This window comes from Epinephelus moara, chromosome 21 (genome assembly GCF_006386435.1).
Source record: "Epinephelus moara isolate mb chromosome 21, YSFRI_EMoa_1.0, whole genome shotgun sequence".
Classification (NCBI taxonomy): Eukaryota; Metazoa; Chordata; class Actinopteri; order Perciformes; family Serranidae; genus Epinephelus; species Epinephelus moara.
In genome coordinates, this window is record NC_065526.1 from 26,995,308 (window position 1) to 27,018,846 (window position 23,539).

General features: G+C 39.5%; 3 protein-coding genes and 1 long non-coding RNA gene across 4 annotated transcripts; 2 read left to right on the top strand and 2 right to left on the bottom strand.

Moving 5' to 3' along the window:
- The first annotated feature begins 350 nt into the window (after positions 1 to 350).
- Positions 351 to 7,727, top strand: mettl17 (methyltransferase like 17). The gene is made up of 14 exons (XM_050033144.1): positions 351 to 537; positions 2,138 to 2,279; positions 2,369 to 2,518; positions 2,622 to 2,709; positions 3,083 to 3,164; positions 3,340 to 3,413; positions 3,494 to 3,588; positions 3,698 to 3,768; positions 4,946 to 5,053; positions 5,262 to 5,330; positions 5,448 to 5,498; positions 5,599 to 5,691; positions 6,095 to 6,291; positions 7,454 to 7,727. Exons 1-14 carry the CDS (start codon positions 469 to 471, stop codon positions 7,545 to 7,547), a joined length of 1,383 nt encoding a protein of 460 aa, XP_049889101.1. The 5' UTR covers positions 351 to 468; the 3' UTR covers positions 7,548 to 7,727.
- sdr39u1 (short chain dehydrogenase/reductase family 39U, member 1) lies at positions 7,726 to 11,980 on the bottom strand. The gene is made up of 6 exons (XM_050033145.1): positions 11,837 to 11,980; positions 11,212 to 11,318; positions 10,965 to 11,047; positions 10,145 to 10,266; positions 9,891 to 10,043; positions 7,726 to 9,044 (listed from the first exon to the last, which is right to left on the bottom strand). Exons 1-6 carry the CDS (start codon positions 11,850 to 11,852, stop codon positions 8,617 to 8,619), a joined length of 909 nt encoding a protein of 302 aa, XP_049889102.1. The 5' UTR covers positions 11,853 to 11,980; the 3' UTR covers positions 7,726 to 8,616.
- Positions 11,981 to 12,878: 898 nt separating this feature from the next.
- Positions 12,879 to 14,539, top strand: LOC126383130 (uncharacterized). Its single transcript, XR_007569112.1, has 3 exons — positions 12,879 to 12,990; positions 14,032 to 14,065; positions 14,226 to 14,539. It is a non-coding gene; the product is annotated as an uncharacterized LOC126383130 (long non-coding RNA).
- Positions 14,540 to 14,929: 390 nt separating this feature from the next.
- ltb4r2b (leukotriene B4 receptor 2b) lies at positions 14,930 to 21,752 on the bottom strand. Its single transcript, XM_050033571.1, has 5 exons — positions 21,605 to 21,752; positions 18,671 to 19,271; positions 17,520 to 17,720; positions 17,365 to 17,408; positions 14,930 to 15,863 (listed from the first exon to the last, which is right to left on the bottom strand). Exons 2-5 carry the CDS (start codon positions 19,250 to 19,252, stop codon positions 15,608 to 15,610), a joined length of 1,083 nt encoding a protein of 360 aa, XP_049889528.1. The 5' UTR covers positions 19,253 to 19,271; positions 21,605 to 21,752; the 3' UTR covers positions 14,930 to 15,607.
- Between the last annotated feature and the right edge of the window lie 1,787 nt (positions 21,753 to 23,539).

Consider the following 23,539-nt stretch of genomic DNA (forward strand, 5'->3'; position numbering starts at 1 on the left):
GATGAATCACTCCGTGGGTAAAACAAAAGCTTTTGTGACCCTGACACATGCGCCACGTTACCATGGCAACGATTTTTTCTTTTTCTTTTTCTTTTTTAGCACGAACCTGGATAAAGTTTCACTAGTAATCTAACTTTAACCTTCGCTTTTAGTATTTTGTACTAATGTTCACTATTCTTTACACGATACCCCCCCCCCCCCCCCAAAAAATATTATTAGGAAGTAAGCCATATTGGAGATGTTACACCGCACTCGGAAACAAGTACAGAGTGAGAACTCTTGTATGTATTGTTACCGGGCGGAACAGAAGTTAAGGACCAAAGGTTCCGCGTCAACCGGGGGTCGGAATTATTTTGTTAAAGGACTGGATAAAAGATCCTAACGTGCTTCCATACCCACGAAGATGCGGATGAAAATGAATACTGAAGCTATTTGAACACAAGAAGTCACCGTTTAGTCGCCGAAGATATGGCTTCACGGAGCTATGGCGTTTGTGTCCTCTGTCAGAGGGCGGTTGTTGTGAAGATAATGTGTAGGGTGAGTGCAGTTTGTGTGTCATTGGACGCAGCATCTTTAACATGGAGGTCAGACAGATATGCTGTTACAAACAAGACTGAGATAAATAGAGTAACGCGTAGTTTGTGTAGGAGTAAACTTAAAATGTATTCATTACATTCCCTCAATCTCCTCCTGTTTCAATACACTTACTTTCTCCACTCAATGCACCTAGTTTTTTCTTAATTTATTATTTGCCAAAATTATACTAAAATAGCGATAGTGACTCTTTGTGTCTGTGTATGTGTTTTCTGCAAAAAGCTCTATGGGCAGAAAATCTCTCAATCTCCGTCTGATTCAATGACTTGTTGAATTAAAGTATTTCAATTAATGTGTAAGTGCTGAATCCAGTGCTTAAGTCATTCAACAACTGACTATATATCGACAGAAACAAGCTTCAGGAATGGTACGATTTTTATTTTATTTTATTTGTGTTTATTTTATTTGAGTTATCTGGACTTTGCAGTTGTGATTTCATTATGCTCTTCATACAGTATGTGTTTGCAAGGGTGGGTAATACAGACAAAATAATTTATTGCAATATGTATTATACAACAGTTAGTTCCGGCCCTGCAATCTGATTGGTCGAGAGACAGTAAAACCGTGATGATATTGGAGTACAACATCACGGTTATTTCACTGTGTATGTATCACTCCGCCTCACAGCTGATTGCAATCAACAATCAAATCAAAACTGACGGTTAGTGTCAGTTAGGTCAGCAGTTGCGTTGTAGGCTAATTAATTCATCCACTGTCAAACAGCCAAAAATATGGATTTATTTCCTAAAATAAGTTTTGAATTGAACTATGAATGGTCATCAGAGGAAGATGAGGGAGAGGAGAAGCTGAATCCATCTGAGCACACATCCAGGTTTGTCAGTGTTTCATCAGCGGAGCTCAATGACTTGGAGAAAAGCAACATACTGTCAGATCAGAAGGCAGAGTCGGCTGTGCCTGTGAAGCGACAGTCCACCATGCAGTCACCAGAGACTTATTTCACCGGCTGCACAATTAATGGAAACGTGCAGATAAATGTGTATAAAGAGTAAGTGCCTGGCGCACCATGTCTGCGTTACATAGCAACGGTGACAGCGGAGTCCTGAGGGAACTATTTTTGTTGGCGGAAGACAAATAAAATGCTTAAATTATCTATTTTGTCCTCATTTTTCAACATTTCTTAATCAGCCTTGCTTATTTAACTGTTGAACTGTTGTATAAAAGCAATATCACACTCGAGCTCGTGATGTTGTACTGTGATATCGTCACGGCTGTGATTCGGTCGTAGGCACGAGGCCGCAGGCCAACATCACTCCCTCTCGTGTGATATTGCTTAATTATACATCTATGGTAATTAATTTAAAATTATAAGTCCAGAGTGTGAGTCAATCAATGAAGAAATCAGAAATAAAATATGCGTAGATGGACTGCGGATTTTAAATCAAATACCACAGTATTGGCTCGAAACTATCTAATGGTGTTTTTTGTTTGTCTTGTTTTTGCTTTGATTGAAGACAAGAATGAGCCTTCTTAAGATGTAGTAAAAAAAAAAAGAAAAAAAAAAAGTTTTATTTCTCATCCTCAGGGTATGAGTGCAGCTGCACACCCGCAGTCCCATGTAGATTTCCTAAAAGGAGAACCACACAGGAAGCACCCAGGTGTGACCAACCTGAAGACTCTGCGCCTACCTGAAGAGCTCCAGATGGCTGCACGGTCAATTATTCACAGTAGGTTAAGTTATAAATGTGGCTGTCAGTTTGCATGCCAAATGTTTCTATAGCTTCACTGTGCGACTCTTTAATCTCTCCACCTGAAGGAGCTCAGGTGACTCGGCTGACTGACCGCTCTCGCAGCCTTACAAACTACCTGTGGAGCAGAAAACGAGCAGTCGAGGATTCGACTCTGAGGCAGAAAGCTCTGACCCTGGAGAAAGAACTTTGGGAGACGGCGATGGAGAAAAGAGAAGGTGGGTGACACGTTGATCAAAATATAATAATGAATGGATAAAAGCTGCACAGAGATTATGTAATGCAGCAGGTGGAGAAAAGTAAATGTACTTTATATTGCAGATATAGATGAAGAAACCCTTGAAGACCGCATCAGGAAGAAAGTGTTTTCAGAGCTCAGACGAACCACATATCGCTGGACTCCTTTGAAGTAACACTTGACTTTATCTACACCTTCTTTTATATAACAATACTACCCATTAATTTATTGGATTATGAAATTAAGTGTGTTCAGAAACATCTCAATTAGTTTAACAACTTCCAAATGGAGAAACAGCATTCTTTACCCAACGTTAGACAAGATCCAAGTCTGATTTGTAAGGTAAAGTAAGGTACCAAGGTGTAGACACTTAAATTCAGACTTGTAAAATGTTATGTTCGTACACCAGCACAAAGCCCTAAGTGGAGGGACAGCTTTTGGTGAGCCACCCTTTGCAGTTACATTCTTGAGCTTGTAATTGTTGAACTCTCCTGGTGATTTGAAGGTGTGGATGAGTTTCCATACAGCTCACGCTCTGTTTCAGGTTTGATGAAGAGTTAGGTGTGGTGTACATGGCAGCTCGGCTGGCTGGGGGCTATGCAGCAGTGAGGAGAGCCATGAATGAGGTAATGAATGAGTGGTGGAGACCATAGGCTAACTTAGGTCACAATGCCAGGGCTGCCTCTCAAGAGTCAGTCACTCAGATAACTAAAATAAATGTTTAGACTTAAAGTGGTAACACAAGGACAAATACAAAATTACTGAGGGTGAAAACTCATGGATGTTTTTTTGTCCTTTCAGATAAAGAAGAGGGATCCATCTTTTGCCCCTCAGTCTCTCCTGGATTTTGGATCAGGGCTGGGAACAGTTGTCTGGTTAGTTTAAAACACTGCTGAAACATGAAGAGAGATTTTATGTAAATTACAGGACTATGAAGCCTCTCTCTCTTCCACAGGGCTTCACACTCGTGCTGGGGCAACACTTTGAAGGAGATGGTGTGTGTGGACAGCTCTGGGCCGATGAACACTCTGGCAGAACGACTTCTTAAAGGTGCACACAAACACTTGTATCAGTTTGGATTTATAACTTTTTTTTGTTTGGGCTTTTGTCAAATACCTAATCAGAATATCTAAGCCTTGTTGTTTTGCTTGTTGAGCAGGTGATGATGAAAACGCTGAACCGCACATCAAACAAGTCTATTTCAGACAGTTCCTCCCTGTCTCTCCAAAGGTAAACCTCCCAGTTTTTATTTCAGTAACAGGAAAATAAAGTCTGTGTTCACTAAAGGTTAAAGGAGCAGTATGTAAGATTTAGGGGGATTTAGTGGCATCTAGCGGTGAGGACCACAGATTGCAACCAGCTGAAACTTGTGTTTCTCCGACTCTGTTTGGCTTGTCGCAGACGAGCCGCTTGCTTGGCATCTCCTAATGTGTGCTCACCTTTTTTCCTGATCCAGATGTTCAGGAGGTTTTTACCAGCAGCCGAATTATCCACATAGGTCTCTTCCTCTCCAAAACAAACAGATCCTGTGATTTAAACCGCTAAAAACACTGAATGAAAAAGTTTCACATTACAAATCAGTGTTTTTCCAATTCTCTCATCACAGAGGGGCTGCTAACTATGGTAGCCGATGTGGAAACACAAATGGCTCTGTCTAGAGCCACTGTTTGGTTTGTCCGTTCTGGGCTCCAGTAGAAACACACGGTGCAATATGATGGGTTTTGTGGATAAGGACCTGCTCCCTATGTAAATATAAATGGCTCATTTTAAGGTAATAAAAACACAACGATTCTTTTCCTTATACACTAAGGAAAACATACTTATTTTTTTTATATTGTATTCCATTTCTGCCAATATGTCCCCCTAAACCCTACATACTGGACCTTTTTTCTTCAGAAATTGAATTTAAAGTTCAGCCTTCAATTTGGAGCTTGAACAAAGATTCATATGCAAATTCATGCTTCTTATTTGCCCAATGTTTCCCCTCCACCACTCTTATGTGTGGGCAGATTGCCTGAGCTCAGGTCAGCCTCCGGCAGAGTGATAACATACTGTTTTTGACCGCACCTAATTGTCAGTTTATCAACTTATTTTACAGAACCCGGTTTTGTAATTTTATTTCTAGTTGTAGCAAGCTGTTGAGGCTGTTGTGACAAAATACCTTTGCTTTTAAGTTAAATATTTATCATTCAAAATTCATCAGAGTTTTGTTTGGACTGCACCACAGAGCGTGTCTAGCTGCATACATCATCCCTTGAGCCTCTAGCCAAGTTTGGTTTGTAGGATTGCCTAAATATTTGTCAAAACTACACCGAACAAAACCAGTGAAGTTTTGTGCTTGGAACATTTTTGGATTTATGGAGGAGAGAGGAGGACTGAGAGTTCTGTGTTTTTTTTCTTATTCCAGGTGCAGTTCGACTTGGTAGTGGCAGCCTTTACTCTGTCGGAGCTTCTCAATGGGACAGAGCGAGAAGAGGCAGTGTTAACTCTGTGGAGAAAGACAAACTCATACCTGGTTGGTTGAGATAATTACAGAACTTCACCTATAGATGATGTGCACTTTTTTAACTTTTATTGTCCTTGTACATTCATTGAATATTAACTAGATTTTGTGTATACATTGCACCTTGTCTTCAAACTATTCTTGTACCTAAGAAACCGTATCATATTTAATTATATTTAATTTTGTATTTTTTTTGTTTTTTTTTTACATTTTGGTATAGGTTCTGGTTGAAAACGGGACCAAAGAGGGCCATCAGATGCTCATGGAGGCAAGAGACACTTTATTAAAGGTATTCAAATACAATAGTTAAAAATCCACAAGGGGAATTTTGTTAGATGCTTTTTTTGTTAATTATTTGACACAGTTAATGGAAGCAGACCCATGACTAAGAGTTCTCTATCTCCAGAAAAAAGAGAAGACTGTTTATGACAACCGACCAGCGTCAGTGTTTGCTCCGGTACGTTTAACTGCCAGCTGGTTTATAATATGATGTCATACTTTCAACCAGCTGAGTCACAGTCTTCTTGCGTCTTCTCTCAAATTTTTTGTTTTTCCAGTGTCCTCATGAAATGACATGCCCTAAACTTGTGCGTGAGCCCGTCACGCCCTGCAACTTCCAGCAGATGTACCATCCTCTGCCACTGCCTGGGGTAAAACTAATCTCTGGATTACATGTTTGTTTACGGCATTCCTCCTGAAAGTCAAACATCAGTATGTCAAGTATGAAAGTTCATTCTTGACTTCAGAAATAGTTGTTTGACAAAAAAGTTACAACTCAGAGTCAGTCAGACTTTGAAAACCCCTGGTGTAAAGCGCCTGTAGGTGGAGCTACTTTCTTTTCTTTTCTTTTCTTTTCTTTTCTTTTCTTCTCATTTTTTTAGCCACAGTATCATCACTGCTCATGCTGATTTTCCTGTGTAAAACACACTAATTACAGGAACTTGTCAGAATTGAGTTGCTGACAAAAGGTAGCAACTCCATGAAAATGTTATTAATTTTTGCTTATAAACAGGCAGTCAAATCATAACCAGATTCCACCTTGTTATTTTTCAGCACAATGAGCGGCAGACGGAGAAGTTCAGCTACCTGATTCTGACTCGGACAGAGCCAGCGGAGACTGAAACAGAAGGTGTGGACTGGGCAAGGCTGACTGCACCAGTACAGCGCAGATCAAGACACGTTCATTGTCGAATGTGCTGCCCCGATGGACAACTACAACACGTGGTGGTGACAGCAAGAAAACACAGCAGGTAAAGGTCCTGCATCACATATTGTTAAACTCATCGGCAACATCAGCATCAGCTTACAAATTCCAAACAGGAAGTCAAAGCTTGGGTTTAATTTGTCAAAAAAATGTGGTTTTAAGAGCCGTAAGAGACTTCATGAGGAGTATTAGCGGCAGCAGTATTTGGTATACAGCATGTGTTTCATACTATGTCTATAGCCCCTTTTACACAGAGCCAAACAACAGTGACATCACACCACCCCAGTGTGTGATTTTAGAGAGAGTGCCGGTTTCCTGGAGGCATAAGAGGCATGACAAGCATGAGGTGTAACACAACAGGGTTGACCTCTAATATGCAATATAACATATGCATTGGCAGAGCTCCCTAAACAATAACAATGGCATAACATGGCAATAATAATAATTTACTGTCCCTGTTATATGGCAATTGATCTCGTCCTCTGCGTACAGTTCTGTCCAACGTCCATCTGTAGACATGTTGATAGTGTTTGTATGCCTAAAATACAGCAAAATGCGTTACCAACTGGTAGTGCTAAAAATGGCTAACCTGGCTTGAACTGGTATTATTAACCACATCATGGTTTTTTGACACAATCAACTTGCATGTGACGTCATTCCTCGCTCCAACCTCCGACTTCTGAGGTAAATGGAACGCAGCATCTGTCCCCCATCCCACGATCGTACCTTTAATAAGGCAGAATAGTAGATACATACATGTGTGTTTATTATTGGAGGTTTTATCAGATGAATGTACATAGATGGAAAATACCAGAATTTTAATTTGACAAAATAAGCCAAACTTTTCAAAAGTTAAATTTTGTCTAATTCAAGCAGATGTACAAGAACTTGTCCTAAAAGAACAGAGGCAAAAAAGGGAAGATATTTGATTTAAATGATGAACTCTGTCTGATCAAAAATAAGAAAATAAGACCACAAATCAACCAGATGTTCAATGCCATCTTTCAGTATTTGGCAGTTTTTACTGGAGGATGTCACAGACACATATCTGACTCCATACCAAAAGTATTGATACCCAGTCCTTAGTCATGAGATTGGTATGCTGCTTTTATTGGACACTGAGTTAAGCTCATTGGTAGTTGTTTAGAATCTTTGATCATGGCGTCATGGTTTTTGACTGAAAATTGTGCTTTATTTCTTTCAATCAGAGATGTGTACCGCTGTGCCCGGAGCAGCGACTGGGGAGATCAACTGCCAATGATTCAGAGAGTTGATGATGACATCCAGAGTGATTCAGAGTGAGGATTCAGCGAGGAAGAGACACATTCTTTGGCCTTATAGACACCCTATAACGGAATAAGCCTGCCGACCAAGGCCTCATCAGTTTTTAGTTTAACAGATCATCTGCATTTACTTACTGGAGTTGTTAAAATACCGACACACTTGACAGGCTTTGATAACTTCAATAAAAAGTCATATGTACTTTGCCCGGTTTTATTGTGCACCACCTTCAACACATCATAGTCCATTTCTTGTAATAAGCATCCTGCAATTTGAACGGTAATGTGATATTTGAAACAACTCAAGATGGAGATTTAGACTTTCCTCCTGCATATTTCACTGCTTCAGGTTAAAATTCAAAGAGAATCTGGATAAATATCATTCCTTTACTGAAAGAATCCCAAAGTTGAAAAGCAACTCTGATCCTCATGGTTACTTTCTGCTACTTAAACCTTAAATGATTGTTATTATGAATGAATAATTGCACTGGTGTTGTATAGACTAAACCATGAATCATTCACCAGGAAAATAATCACCAGATTGATCAGTAATGACGATAACAGTTAGGTGCAGCACAACCACCCAGATTATTCAGACTGCAGCTCACACTTGGCATCAGAGGGTACCTTCTTCTGCATCTCTGCTCACATTTGAGTTGATGCTATCAAAAAGAGAAAATTCTGATAACCAGGAAAAAAAAAAAATTACACATCTGCCTTTAGCCGTACAATGAGAGGAGTGCACGGTCTTACCCAAATGACATTTTGGCCTGCTATGAAGTCCTTCAATGCCTGAAAAACTGGATCTCAGTGTGCCCCAGATGTACGCATGACTTTCATCACACCGGGATTTATGTCCATCGAGTCCTGATTTCTCAGATCTATTTCAATGCTTAGTATGAACCAACTCAGAAAAAGTGCTTCATAAACTGGTCTTAGGTGATATTTCAGGCAGTCCTCAGGCCTATTTGTCACCCTGAGTTCTTGATTGATTGATTGATTGATTGATTTGAGCTGTCACATTTGTAATCTTGTAATCAAGTAAGTATGAACACACAGTTACAGAATATTTGAGGTCAGCACACATTCTTTTAACTCCCAACGATCTCTGTCAAGGCTGAAGTCAAGTCCGGGTACTTGTACTCATAACCGGCCTCTTGAGTCTTCTTTGGTATGACTTTCTGGCCCTGCGTGAGCACCACAGCCCTCTCAGAGCCCATTAGGGTGTTCATGACGAAGCCAGGCACAGGGAAAATGGTGGGCCTCCTCAGGAGCCGGCCCAGTTCTTTAGTGAACTCGTGGTTGGTGTTCAGCGCAGGCGCGACTCCGTTGAACACTTGTGGTAAAGGACAGGGAGTGTCAGAAGGGGGCTCCAGGGCGTGGGCGATGATTCCTGCCAGGTCTGAGACGTGGATCCAGGGAAACGGCTGTCTTCCTGACCCCAGAGTGCCCCCGAGGCCAAGCCAGAAGGGGAGCAGCATTTGTTTCATGGCACCACCATCACGGCCCAATACTGCTCCTGGTGGAGGGAGGGAGCAATGGATGTTTAGGAGGACACTTGAAAAGATTTAAAGGTCTAGTGTGTAGGATTTAGGGGGATATATTGGCAGAAATGGAATAAAATATGATTTCTTTAGTTTATAATCACCTGGAAATAAGAGTCTTTTTTTTTTCATTGCCTTAGAATGAGCTGTTTATATCTACATAGGGAGCGAGTCCACAGAGTTTGCCATGTTGCACTGACATGTTGCTACAGCAGTCATCACTTTTACTGATTTGAATCACTGGGTCAGTTTGTTGTGGAGACGAAGAGGCCTGCGGATATTTTGGCTCCCGCTAAAAACCTCCTGAGCAGTGATCATTGAAGGAATTCTAACCAGGAGTTCTCGCTTGCACACGGGAGAAGTTTCAGCTGGTTGCAATCTGCAATCCTCACCACTAGATGCCACTAAATCCCCCTAAATCTTACACACTGCTCCTTTGAGTAAAATTAAAGCCTTTTCAACAGCCTACATCTGAGCAGAGTTACACCCTCACTGATCACCCTAGACCCAGGTACATGTATAGCAAAATAAATTTCTAATTTCGAACAACATAAAAGTAGTGAGACCTTAAAATTTAGAAACAAAGCATTAACTGCTCTCAAACAGCAGTGAGCAAGTGCTCCACCCACAAAAGTGAGCACACTATTAGTCTGTATTTCTCAGTGTTGTTGTCCTTTTGTGCAAAACCTGAAAAATAAGCCTCTTCGTTAAACATGAGCATTCTGCGTGCAACGTCCTGATGCTCACTACATGGTTTCTGGACATTAAACATAAAGGATTTTCAACTGTAACTTCAAATACAATATGCACTTTTTATGTACCAGGCCTGATGACGACTTGTTTAGTGGTTTTAGCCACATCCTCAGGAAGAAGTGCCGATGCCTCCCACTCTTTCACCAGTTTAGAGAGGAGGTCAAATGGCGTCCATTCACTGTCTTCCGTATACTCAGCTGTCTGACTGGGCTTGTAACAAGCTGTGGGTCAGAAAGTAAAGTAAGAGATATAAAACAATAGATGTCACTTGCCACCAGCAGCAAATTGGAGTGTTAAGTTTTATTATTAACCAGAGACTTACCTACACCTGATACCAGGACCCAGGAGTGGGGAGGAGTGGAGGAAGCAGCAATAGCCTGAGCCAAAGTTTTTGTAGTGTCGATACGACTGGAGAATAGATCCTTTTTATAGCTTTCATTCCACCTGCAACCACGAATAAAAACACATCAGGTGAAGATCCAGTACATAAAGCAACCTCACTGTGTACAGAAATCACATAATTAACTGTCCATTATATTTATTTTATGTGACTCTACACAATAAGTGTATAAGTATAAGTGTATTTCTTAATATAAGAAATTTAAAGCTACAACTGAGCAGGACAAATACCCCTCATGGCCAAACATATGTGGACATCACAGTCATATATGTGATGGTTGAATATGTCGTTCCAAATCTATAGACATTATTCTGCTCCTGTAACAGCCTCCACTCTTCTGGTGAGCCTTTCCACCAGATTGTGGAGCCTGGCTGCAGGGATATGTTCCCATTCAGCCACAAGAGCATTAGAAGCTGGGCGATAAGGTCTGCCTTGCAGTGCATCCCAAACATACTGGATGGGGTTGAGGTCAGTGCTCTCTGTAGGCCAGTCAAGTTCTGTCACGCTAAACTGGAAAACCTTTTCTTATACAACCCGGCTTTGAGAACGGGGTAAACTACTTCCTTAAAATGCCGCCACAAAGTTGAAACCAAAAAAAACCTCAGCCCAACACTACTGTTTAATCAGGAGTGTCCACAAACCTTTGATGAAGCTATTTAGTGTATTAGCTACCGAAAGGAAATGGATGAAAGAGTGCGGCTTTATGCAGCTGTCGCTCAAGCTGTGTTTATGTTTTGCTTACCACCGCAAAGGGTTCATTAGATTCTCTCCAGCCAAGTTGACAGCACCCTCACATGGTGGGAGACCATGAGACTCCAACTCACCCTGTGGAAGCACAGACAACAAAATACAGTTTACATGACTCTGGATTTAGTGACAGTGATCTGCACCAAAAAGCAGATGTAAAACGATTCAACAGACATTAGAGTGCCAAAAAACATGTGATGAGTTAGGAGTTACCCATGAACTGAATTAACCTGAGATCATACCCATGTTATCTTCCCAGGACCAGGCTGGCGAGATATCACCGTGACCTCATGACCTTTGTTCCTGAGCAGGCGAGTCAGTTCACGGCCCACAAAGCCAGACCCCCCTCCTGCAAGGCAGACAATATAGAGAAATGCACTCCATCCATAAATTACATGTTATAATAAATGTGAATGAGAGAATAAAACAGATTAAGATATATTTGCACTAATGTTACTGATATATAATATTGAGTGTGCTACATTATGATGTATTCATTCACAGTGCATTGGATATAATCAATTTATGGTTAACACACTATAAGCTCATGATAGCCAGAATGGGGCGCAATGCGCATGCGTAGTATACATGCTTACAAAACAGTCCTTTAGCAAACTTAACTTAAGATGACAATTATATAACACAGTGATACTTCTCAAGGTTTAATCACGCAGCTGACACGCATTTTAACTGTGATTTTCTCGACGAGTATAACGCACACGTAACTGACTCGGTTCATACTCGGCTGATACTCAATTTATGTCTGCAAGTCTAATATTAGCTAACAGCTAGCTAGTAGCGTTATGTCACATTGACCTTTCCGAAACGACATTTTAAAGACGTTTAATTGTTAAATATCTTACATACCTATTAAGACTCTCATGGTCGCTCAGTCACCGCCCAGTGTGAATTAAATAACTGACCGTAGCTGCAGCCTGCAGGTTACACAGTTTCCTTATGACTGATACGATACCACTGTGAGTTTTGTGTCTAGCCTTTTTAGACCAACAAGCTTTCCGTAGCCACATTGAGCCGGCCTTTTACGTCATTTTGTAGTTAAAAAAGCACTACGTTTTAAAAGAACAGGTAGCATTCAATCAGGAGCTAATCGTATTATCTTACTTTCTTTAGCTGGTTAACCGACGCTAATCTATTAAAAATAAATGGTAATATAAAAATTTGTATAGTAGTAAAATACTACATATGTAAATTAATAAGAGATAGTTGAAACAAAATAATTAATTATAAATAAATAAATAGATAAATACATTGAGACTAAAATTTTAATGTGACAATACATCTCCACGTTTTAGTGTTAATGTAATATTTTTAATGGGTAATCTTCATATGCATATTCATAGATTTTTGTCCCATCTGCTTATTGGTTTGAAGAAAAGAAAAGAAAAAATCAGCAATAAGCAAAGACAAAACATTATAAACGAGACATACAATAAATATTAAATGGGGAGAGGAAACAGCAAAATAAACAAAAAAGGAGAATATAACAATACTATAAGTCAGGGTCTAATATTACTGTATTATGATGATTGTTTGGTGAGTCCTCTAAACAATATGGACCTAATATTTTTTCTACTTTATCTTATATATATATTTGACTTTTTGCCATTATTGATAAATATAAGTTTCATGTTATGTTTGACATCTTATATTTTATTAATTTAGAATAATGCTGATGGATGAATGATGTCTCATTATTTGTTGCTACTTTTCAGTTTTAAAAAAGCTTTATTTTCAATTATGACATGCGTCCTTTATGCAATAAAGGGAACACGCTCTTTAAATGTTTTATTATTAAAAACATGTGTTTCATAGTGAGCGACTGTGGCTTCTGCGCCAGACCCGGAAGCTGTCTGCTTTCCGACAGCAGACACGTGATTTTGATAAAGAGATAAATTGGGGCTCAACTTCATTAACAGTCTCTCTTCCTTGTTGCAGTGATGCAGGTCGGACGTGTTGTGGCGGAGGGAGAAAAACCCAACTTGCGTGAAGCGTTATCGATGGTGAATATTCTCATTTTGTATCAGAGTAGTTTGTTTATGCCGCAGCTGATGTGTTTATGTGTCTGCATGTAGCTGTTTGATGCGGCTATTACCGCACAGATTGACACTGTTAGCATTGTGGCTTCAGTAGCGCCAAACCGACCGCATGGTCTGTGCTAATGAGCCGAGCTGGGCCTACAAATTATAGCTGAGTGATGCTGTCTGTAGCTCAAACTAAGTTTATTAATGGCATAATTAATTCATTAATGTGCATCTAATGTTTGCTTTTTTGTTATCATCGACTTTACTTAACTAAAAGCGCTTTGTGTTGCATTATTGCATGAATTGTGCAATATAATTAACTGATAAATAAAATGATTTTCGTGTGCAACTGACAGGCCCCAATCCCTGCGTGTTTTAGGATGATCAGCATGCACTCTGTTACCTGTTTGATAGGTTAGCTAACATTAATGAAGTCTAAAGCAAGAGTCTTGCAATAAATCCTGCTTTCATGAAGGTAACGTTAATCAGTTTGTTTGTGGTGTTGATGACTTTATACTTAGCAGGTGTATGTACCATTTTGTCCACCCCATTTATATCAGTGACGAATGATAAAAACTACACCCTTCAAAATGATTACACCTCAAACCGCTTTAACAAATTGAACATAATGACCTCAGTGAAGTTAGACTTTATTCCAAATCTGTTGTACTGGAGTGTATTAGTTTTTGCTGGGTGTACCTAATAATCTGGCAGCCTAGTGTAGTCTGTTAAATTATAGCTGGGAATCATTTGCACCTTCTGCAGGGGTATTATGGTGGCTTTTTTCATCTGCATCTTAGAGCAGAACCACCTTTTTGAATGTTGCCATGTTTGATTATGATAAAGCTTTAGCTCTGCATTACACAGTCAAACCTTAATGATGAGTTGCATGTGAGTCCGTGTTTCACCTGAACCTCATGATTATTCTTTCACTGCACTGATGGGTTTGACGTTGCATATACATCCGAGGATGTTTAGTGTGGTGCACACTGAGACTAACCCATTGTGTTTTCTTTTCAGGATGTAAGGGCAGCATTGGATGCATTTTGATAAGGTCAGTATTGGTCTTTTTGTTTGATACATGAGAGGTGTACATGATTGTACACTGCTGTCAGCTTCTTAGCTACTACTGATCAGCCACACTATATATGCAGCCTCCAAAGTGACCATGATGTTAAATCAAGACCTAACAAATATTTTTTTGTTTTTTACAGGTAATGGGAACACTGCATGGACAGACTCCACCAGATTGCTCCAGTTTTGTGTTTTTAAAGTTTTAAAAGGCCAAAGTTGAATGTGTATACAGTTGTAGGGTAATTTGAAAGCCATACATATGATGTGCTGCCTGAAAATATGGAATGCATTTATAATATATCTACATATCTTACGACACTGTATGAACTGTGATTCACTTGTTTATAAAGCTTTTTGTTAATGTAAACTCTATTGTATAATTTGCACCCTTTTTTTTTTGGAAGCTATGATGGGGGAAAAATAGCTGCTATATCTTCAATAAACAGTTGAGGAAACTATTGTATCTTGTATTTTTAAGGAGGAAGCATTAATGTTTAAATGTGCGTAAAAGCTGTCTGGAATATGATAAAGACGTGGTTCAAGCTTTTTGTGTGTAGAACTTAGTCTCGTACCAGAACATTTATACTTAATTGCACAAAAGTTGCATGTTTTCTAAAATATATAAATAGGGGTATAACAAAACAGTACAATGCTTACAAAGTGCAATAACACACAATCAAGACTAAAGCTGAGAGCTGCTGTGCAAGAGAATTTGAAAATGCTAGTAACTCATACGTACTTGCACAAGTGAAAATAAACATGCAGAACTAATTGAAAAACTGAAATACAGTATCTGTATACATAAGCTGGAATAAAGAGGCAAATAGTCTGTACCTAAAAGTTCATTAGTTTTTTTTATTTATAGATGGCCCAGTCTGCAAGATACTGGGTGCAGTCTGTACATAAACTTTATACAAAACTTTTAAAACATGTCGGTGTGATAGTTGGTGGATGAGAAGGATGCAGCAGAGTCCAGCTCCAGACATGTCAAAGAGGAAAAAGTGATCCACCCACTTCAAGTATTGCAAGAGCGGATCTGAGGTCTCCATAACCAAAATGTGTCATGCATCAATCTGTTCAAACCTATGGTTCAAACACGTGTTGATGCAACACTAAGCAGTAAGTAAGTAGATGTATTAATCTATTTGTCAACAGTTTGAGTATGCTTTATAAATGCTAACAAGGGGGGCTCAAAGTAAAGTGTCACCTGTTTAAGAAAATAAAGTTTGTCATGCTTGTGATCTGCTCACCAAGTAGATACAGTACTGTACATCGTATTGTTTTTTTTCTTATTTTCTGAAACATACAAAATGTAATATAAAAATGTAACGAGTATTTACAGATCTACTATACAGATCAGCCTCAGTTTAATTTCTTGTGTCTGCACCACTGACCTCCAGATAAACTTGTTTCTTTCAACACAATCTACTAAACAAAATATTTGTCAGTAAGCTCTGAGCTGAAGCTTTGGTTTCACAAATTTTTAGAGCACTCTCGTTTATGCCCAATATTCATTCAATGCTCATCTCCCATCTTGTAAAGAAGGTGTGACTGCGCCATTTGCGGAGTCAACATTACTGAGTCCCATAGTGTCTTTACTCTTTTTGGTTCCTGTTTGGTCAAATGATGTGCCCTCAAAGAGCCGAGCCATGAAGGCGAAGCCGTTCTGCCTGATGTAGGACTTCCCGGCAAAGGTGTAGAGGACGGGATTGGCACAGCTGCTGATGAAAGCGAAAGCTGAAGTCACTGCACGGCTTGACTTAGTGATATGGTCCAATCTGCAGACAGACAGAACATTTTATATAACATTTAAACTTAATATGTTATATTTATGGAAAATGATATTACAATTTAGTAGCATCATTGACAGCTTGATTTAAAAATCTTTCAAAGTAACGGTTATGAAATGCTATAAGTAGTTCAGTGGAGCGATTACTGAACGGGCCTGCCAGTCACTAACTCGGCAGCCCAAAGGGTCAGGAGGCCCCTGATGCTTCACCTGCAAAATGTCACTGAAAGAGACAAAGTAACCACAGAGACACACAACAGCCACAAAGAGAAGCAAAACATAGGGTTGCAACAACTACAAAGAGACACAAAGAAACTACAAAGATACAGAAAACCACAAACATATAACTACCAAGAGACACACTGGCTCCAAAGAAACAAAATGATTACAAAGAGACACAAAACAACTTCAAACATACAGATTACAACTACAAAGAGACACACAACTACAAAGACACAAAAAAACTAATAAAGAGACACAAAGCAACTACGATACAGAAAACTACAAATATACAGTAAACAACTTCAAAGAGACCAATGACTACAGAGAAACATAAACGTATTACAAAGAGACAGAAAAATAACTACAGACACACATAACGACCACAAAGGAACACAAAGATACAGAAAACGACTACAAAGAGACACACAATGACTATAAAGAGACACAAACCAACTACAAAGAGACACATAAGGACCACAAAGAAACACAAAGCAACCACAAAGCTACAGAAAACGACTACAAAGAGACACACAATGACTATAAAGAGACACAAAACAACTACAAAGAGACACAAAGCAACCACAAAGGTACAGAAAACGACTACAAAGAGACACACAATGACTATAAAGAGACACAAAACAACTACAAAGAGACACATAACGACCACAAAGGAACACAAAGCAACCACAAAGATACAGAAAACAACCACAAAGATACAGAAAAAAACTACAAAGAGACAAACAATGACTATAAAGAGACACAAAACAACTACAAAGAAACAAAGCAGGATCAGACAGACTAACACTGTCAGATTTGAAACATAAAACATAGTTATCTCAGTATCATCAGTTATACTTATTTTTTGTCTGAATGCTGAACTGGCTTGAGGTCACAAAACCTCTAACAACCTTCTTAAAACAACTGTTAAATTATCAACAACATGGATTCATTTGAGGTTTTATTAAAAACCTTGATTAGTATTTTTAAGGTTCTTACCAGATATAGTAAAAAAAATATCATTGGTTTCAGTAGATATGTGTGGAAATTAATAGGCTTTTCTCAAATATGTCATCAGGCAAAACCCTATATGTTTTTTTATGGATTATCTGGGCTAAGTCCATTACTACCCTCTGTAGATATTCAGAATAATGCATAAAACAACCTCTTTGTGATGCAGTGCTGTTCCTTGTTTGCAACTCTAGTAAATAAAATAAGATAATTTTGTTTGAGAGGGTGGTTGAAAAAGGTGAAAATCTTTTGTTACTCACTTTCTTTTCATGGGTGAACCCTCTGGGTACCACTCAGCTGCCACCTTAGACGGACAAAAACATACTCATTGTTCATTCAAAAGATCAAATAATTGATTCAACAGCAGACATGTTTTTCATGTGATAAGTGGTGCCATGAACACGCCCTCACACACCTGCATCATGTTGACCACATGGTACGGCAACCAGAAAAGGCAGAACGTCACCACAATAGCCAGGATTAGTTTCTCGCTTCGGACCTTTCGGCGAAACTTGGTCTGCCTCAGGCGTCTCAGGATGAGGACATAGCTGGTTATGATGATTGCATAAGGAATAATGAATCCTGCCACCGTCTCCAAGGTATACTGAAACCTCACCTGCACACAGGATAAACAGATAAACAGCTGTGTTACGTGGATTTTTTTTGTACATGATAGAATCTGTCAAGAAAACTTACTGAATCTGTTCATAAAACAAAGATAGAGCTTACAAATGTCCGTCAATATGTGTGTGATTTTTATAATTGTAGTAGGTAACTGATGGCACAAGCTTGTGAAGACAGGAATCGATCCCTTGTCATAAGCTCAGGGTTAGATTTAGGACACTACTGTAAGAAACATCACAAACTAAAAAGAGTAGGATTTAATAGTATCTATAGCAGTGAGGACTGGACATGACAACCAGCTGAAACTTCTCCCATGTGCCAAGCGTGAACTCCAGGGCAGAATTCCTGAAGTGTTCATTGCCCAGGAGGTTTTAACAGAGAGCCAAATTATCCGCAGAGGTCTCTTCCTCTCCAAAACAAACCGGCCAGGTGGTTAGAATAAGTAAAAACACTGAATAAAGCAGTTTCACGTTACAAATCAATGTTTTTCCAACGCTGTTTGGTTTGTGCAAATAACCCTATTCCGAGCCAGTGTTGGTTTGTCACTTATGAGCTACTGTAGAAACATGGCAGCATGGCAGAATCCATGACAGAGGACCTGTGACAACAATTTTCGTAGAGGCCAAACAGTGGAATTACAACTCCGGGTCCACCTGCCTAGACAGATTTTTCCCATTGACTTAGCCTACATGGCAAAAGAGACGTTTCTAAATCAGTGGATACATTTTTTTACCAGTGAGATTTTACCAGAGTCCGATAACATTTTGAAAGTCTCAAAGAGCCACACGACGGAATTATTTTATCCCCATTCAAGCTAATGGAGGGCTAAACCATAATAGCCCACTCAGCTGGTGGATGTCTCCCAGGGGCTTTTGACCAAACGATATTCAGATTAAATACAAATATAAAAATCATTTCTTGTTGCAACCCTAGTCTACTTACATGTCGAGGCAGTGTGTGATTGGGCGCACACACCAGTCTGGTTCTATTATTCTCATCTTTGTCCTCTCTGACGTCTCGAAACACCAGTGAGGGGATAGCAATGACCATCACCAGCACCCACATGCCTATAATGACCCTCCTCACAACCTTCCTGCTGGCCAGGGTGGACATGCTCCTCGGCAGCACCACTGCCACCAGCCTGTGCACGCTCATCAGCGTGATCAGAAAGATGGAGGCGTACATGTTGGAGTTGCACAGGTAGAACAGGCATTTACACATGGCGTCGCCAAAGACCCACGTCTGTTTGGCCAGGTAGACAATGAAGACAATGGTGAGGGCCATGAGGAAGCCATCAGCACATGCTAGATTGAGGATGAGGAGGGTGGTGACTGAACGTCGTCGGATGCGAGCCAGGATGCTCCAGACGATGAAGAGGTTGCCAGGGACGCCCAGGAGGAAGACCAAGCCGAGGATGAGGGCACCCAAGGACGTGGAGAAGTCATTGCTCACAACACTTTTATCCTCTGGGTTCTTTGTGATGGGAGAGGGAGTAGTCCAATAGAGATGACTGACGTTTGCCATGCTGGAAGGAGTTTTGATCCTGAGGACAAGAGACACAGATACAGCCCGAAAATGTCTTTCAAATGAAGTGAAGGCTGTTGAGTAGGAAAGAGTATTTATATTGATAATAATTGACATTTGCGTATATGTATGTTTGATATTTATTATTTGTTTATTTGGAATTGCATTAGCAGTATCAGAGCATGTGTCTACATGCACAGTCAGTTACTATGGGCTGTGGGTCTCTTCTCTCTTTTAGTGATGGGTGGACTGATGCTTTTCACAGTATCGTTTTTCTTCTTTCTTCTTCTTCAGTATCAATGTGTTTAAAATACATATTGTACATACATTTGTCCCTTACAAAAATATATATATTAAACTAAACTAAAGTTCTATTTTCTCTAAACATCCAGAGTCAGGCAAACTTATGGATGCCTTTCTCATGGCTTCTCAGTATTTGTTTACAAGAAGAAAAAATGTGCATGCATACTCCATATTCACTCTGTCAATAATCTGTGCTGATTATTACGTGTTACTGGGGCAGAGATAGAGATCTTTGCTGTCAAAAAAGGACATTTTATCACTTCAGTTTTCTGCAGACTTTGTGTTACAAAGATACAGGGTGTTTTTCTGTCCATCGTAGCGGATGCAGACCTACTTTCAAAACTGATCAGATCTAAACTGAAGTATGCTGCACACAACTTATTATTAAATGCCAGTCAGCAGATTTTTTTTATGAAGTATTCTCTTCTGATGGCTTTGAAGATTTGAAACTGAAACCTGATGACAGATATTTCTTTTGCAAGCTTCATGATAATATTTATCGTAGTCCTCAACAACCTGCTTCGATATCTTTTTTTGTCAACTTTGATAGAAGCGTTTTCACGTATGTTGGTGTGCCTGTGCGGCATCTACAGGAACAAGCGGTAAAGGAGAACTTCCTCTTAAAGGAAATCGTCTTTTACTGTAACTCATTAAAAGAGGTAGTAAAAGAGGGGAAAAAACCCAAAATACTGTACCGGTTATTTGTTCTTTTACATAACACTTTACTTCTCAAAAATGAAGATGGTAATGATCTGGAGAAAATAATGATGCAACTCATGATCAACTTTACAAAGTATTGTTCATCACTGTTGCTCAAGCTGTTTTCAGGATTAGAGGATGGTTGCCACCCTGACGCAGCCTCTAAAATATTCACATCAGTCCTTGCAGGCAGTAGTGCACCTCAAACTCAGAGGCAGCATGCTTAAACACGCCAAACATTAGCAGTACTGCGTCAGAGAGCAACAGTATTTCGACACAGTCTTTGATCTTACTTTCTTGTCCTGTGTCTTTCCTCTCATTGTCTTTCACATGGAAACTAGTGCCATCCAGTGCAGATGTCATAGAGGGTTGACCTTTAAGGAAAAACACAGTTCAAGATCCCTGACCCACCCTGACTACTATTATTAGCTTTATCATTAAACTAATATGCTGACTAGAAATATTAAAAATGAGTGATGTGGAGAGAGGGTAACTGGTTCAGAAACGATATGATCTTCGCAAAACCACATTTGTGAGAACAAGGCATCAAGCCCTTATTTTCTGATTAAGTCCTAATTTCCTTGCTCTGGTCCCACTAAAGCAAACTGTTTATTTTCCCCTGATGGCCGTGAACCAGAGTGAACGAGTAAACAAAGTCTTACATGACTAGTGGAAAAATGCAACAGATAGCTGAGTCTAAGCAACACACTGATGCTGTCAGGTGAACAAATTGTTTCTTAGGTACAATAAAACTGTTGCAAGTTTAAAAAAAAAAAAAAAAAACAGGTGTCATGAAGCTGTTCTGTCCCACAGATGACCATGTTATCTGTCGGTTCTGGCAGTGAAAAAAAAATCAAAAAGACATATGCAACTTGTGATCTCATGTTGCAATGGATTTGCAACATAAATGTACTGATGATGGAGAAACCTCAGATGTAATTCATGTTGAAATGACAAATGTATGTGCAAGAGAAACTGACAAATGGAAAAAATAAGAGGTACTTTTGCAGAGAATTCCAGCAAAGATATGATTTCTGACCATATTAAGCAGTTGTTTGGGTTCAAAAACCAAAAAAGCAAAACCTGAAAAGCTTTTGAAGAATCTGAAACTCACCACATCACTGCAAATGACTGCCAGAAATTGTTTGCCAATGAAGAAATAGCGTTTTCACAGTCCAGTGTTTTAAAAATAATGAGGTCACAGGTTTGTAATTAATCTGCTGCGTGTACAAAATCAAGTCAAGAAAAGTAAATTATTATTTTAAGAGGCAGATGTTTGTAAAATCTGACAGAAAATGTCAACAAGAAGTCCACAACAAGTTTTCCAGTGAACATGTAGGAGTGACTGACCTTTCCAGGACTTGATGTCTCTCTGTGATGTGTGTCAGTTTCAGTTGTTCCACTGCTGCTCTTCGCTCTGTCCGACAATGTTTCCCTTATGTGACGGTCTCTGTTAGCTCTGTCCATAATAAACTGATTCACATCCTGCCCCACAGGCTGCAACATGCTGTGGTTAGAGAAAGGGAGGCACAGAGGTGTGTCCTTCTTTAAAACTCTCACCCTCCCACTGACTGCAGTGCTGCATATCCATCTTCATATAAGACAAGAACCATGTGGGAAATATCTCAAGTATCTGTGATATAACATTGTTTGTATTAAGGCCTTTTAATATAAACAAACATGCACTCTTCCCAAAAACATGTCCCAGTGTCACGTAAAAATGCATATTTGTGTGTCCTGGGGCATTTTGTTCTGCTCTCTGAGTCAACTGTTGCGCAATCTGAAGGAACAGAGGAGTATAAGTGATTCAAATTCTTGCACAAGCTCCCTGTGTCATGAATTTTGGGCACACAAGCACAAACATGTATACTAATAGCACACACACACACACACACACACACACAAACTCATACTCACAGGTTTGTACAAGTTTCTGATACTGACAGGAATGTTGCTTTCCGGAGAAAGGTGGAGAAATTAAAGGAAGCCCAAAGATGAAACCTTCCATCCAAGGTTTGCTGAACATGCATGACCTTGTTCAGTGACGTAATGTCTTGTTCATGCAGTTTTTACACTTACACACTGCAGTTGTATTAACGACTTCACCAACACCTTCACCATCTATCGGCCACTAAGCAGCTGAAATTGAGAAGCTGAAGCCAGAATCGACTTCGGGCTCTTAAGACTGTTTGTAATGGTTTGAACAAACACCAGAATACTTTATCACTTTGAAATCCTGACTTAAAAGCTGTTGTTCAGCAATGAAAGTAAAGGCCTAACAGGTATTTATAGGTGTTGGAGAGTGCTGCTGCATGTGTGAAAAAAGTTGTACATAGCCTTTTGTGGCACCAGAAAAAGCCATGTTAAAACTGATCAACTTTTATTTTACTTTAATTTTAATTTAATTTAATTTAATTTTTTTTTTTGCTGTTCTCATACATTCGTTGTATACTAGCCTTTTAAACTGGAGGCTGCTGCTTTACGTGTTTTACACTCCTTACAGTTTAGAAGAAATAGCCTCTTAGCATATATGCAAACCAACATCCATAGGTGCTCGACAGTGACTCCAACATTGTTGTCAAATTTCAGGCCAAGCAAGCATGCTTTGGGGCACACTGGGAAATTACCATTAAAAAATTCTGACATAAGAGATATCGCTTCTAACAGGAGTGTTTTAACAGCTGGACAGTCCCAGAGCAAGTGGAATTAAGCACCTTGGCTGCCACAATTGTGCCAGCATTAATCTTGATGTTTGTCATCCATCTTGGATAATCTAACAGGAGTAGTATAGCTCTGCATAGAATCTTATATTGTATAATCCTAAATCTCACACATTGTAGAAGATCAAAGCTGACCTCCAAAATATGTTCCACTGGGAAGCAGTTAGATCTGTATTTAAGTCATGCTCCCAGTTATAGGTATCTGGGACCACACCTCTTGCCAGGGTTCCCTTCTTTAGAAGCTGATCCCACTCTGGATATGAGGCAAGTACCACTCCCTTTTCACATTTCTTATTTAAAATAGAAGATAATTGAGCATATCTACAGACGTGATATTTCCCTCCAACCACTGCCCACTTTAGACTTAAATTTATAGGCCTAAGTTAATGGATACGTTCCATTGTATGAAAGATAATGCTGAAATACATCTGGGATGCCTTGACCCCCCCGGATCTGGGTGTGATTCATTTTTTGTAAGCAGAATTGCTTACAAGAAATTCCAAAGGAATCGAATGAAGCGGGTTAAATGTGAATTTTAGAGGAATTGATGCAATAATATGAGTAA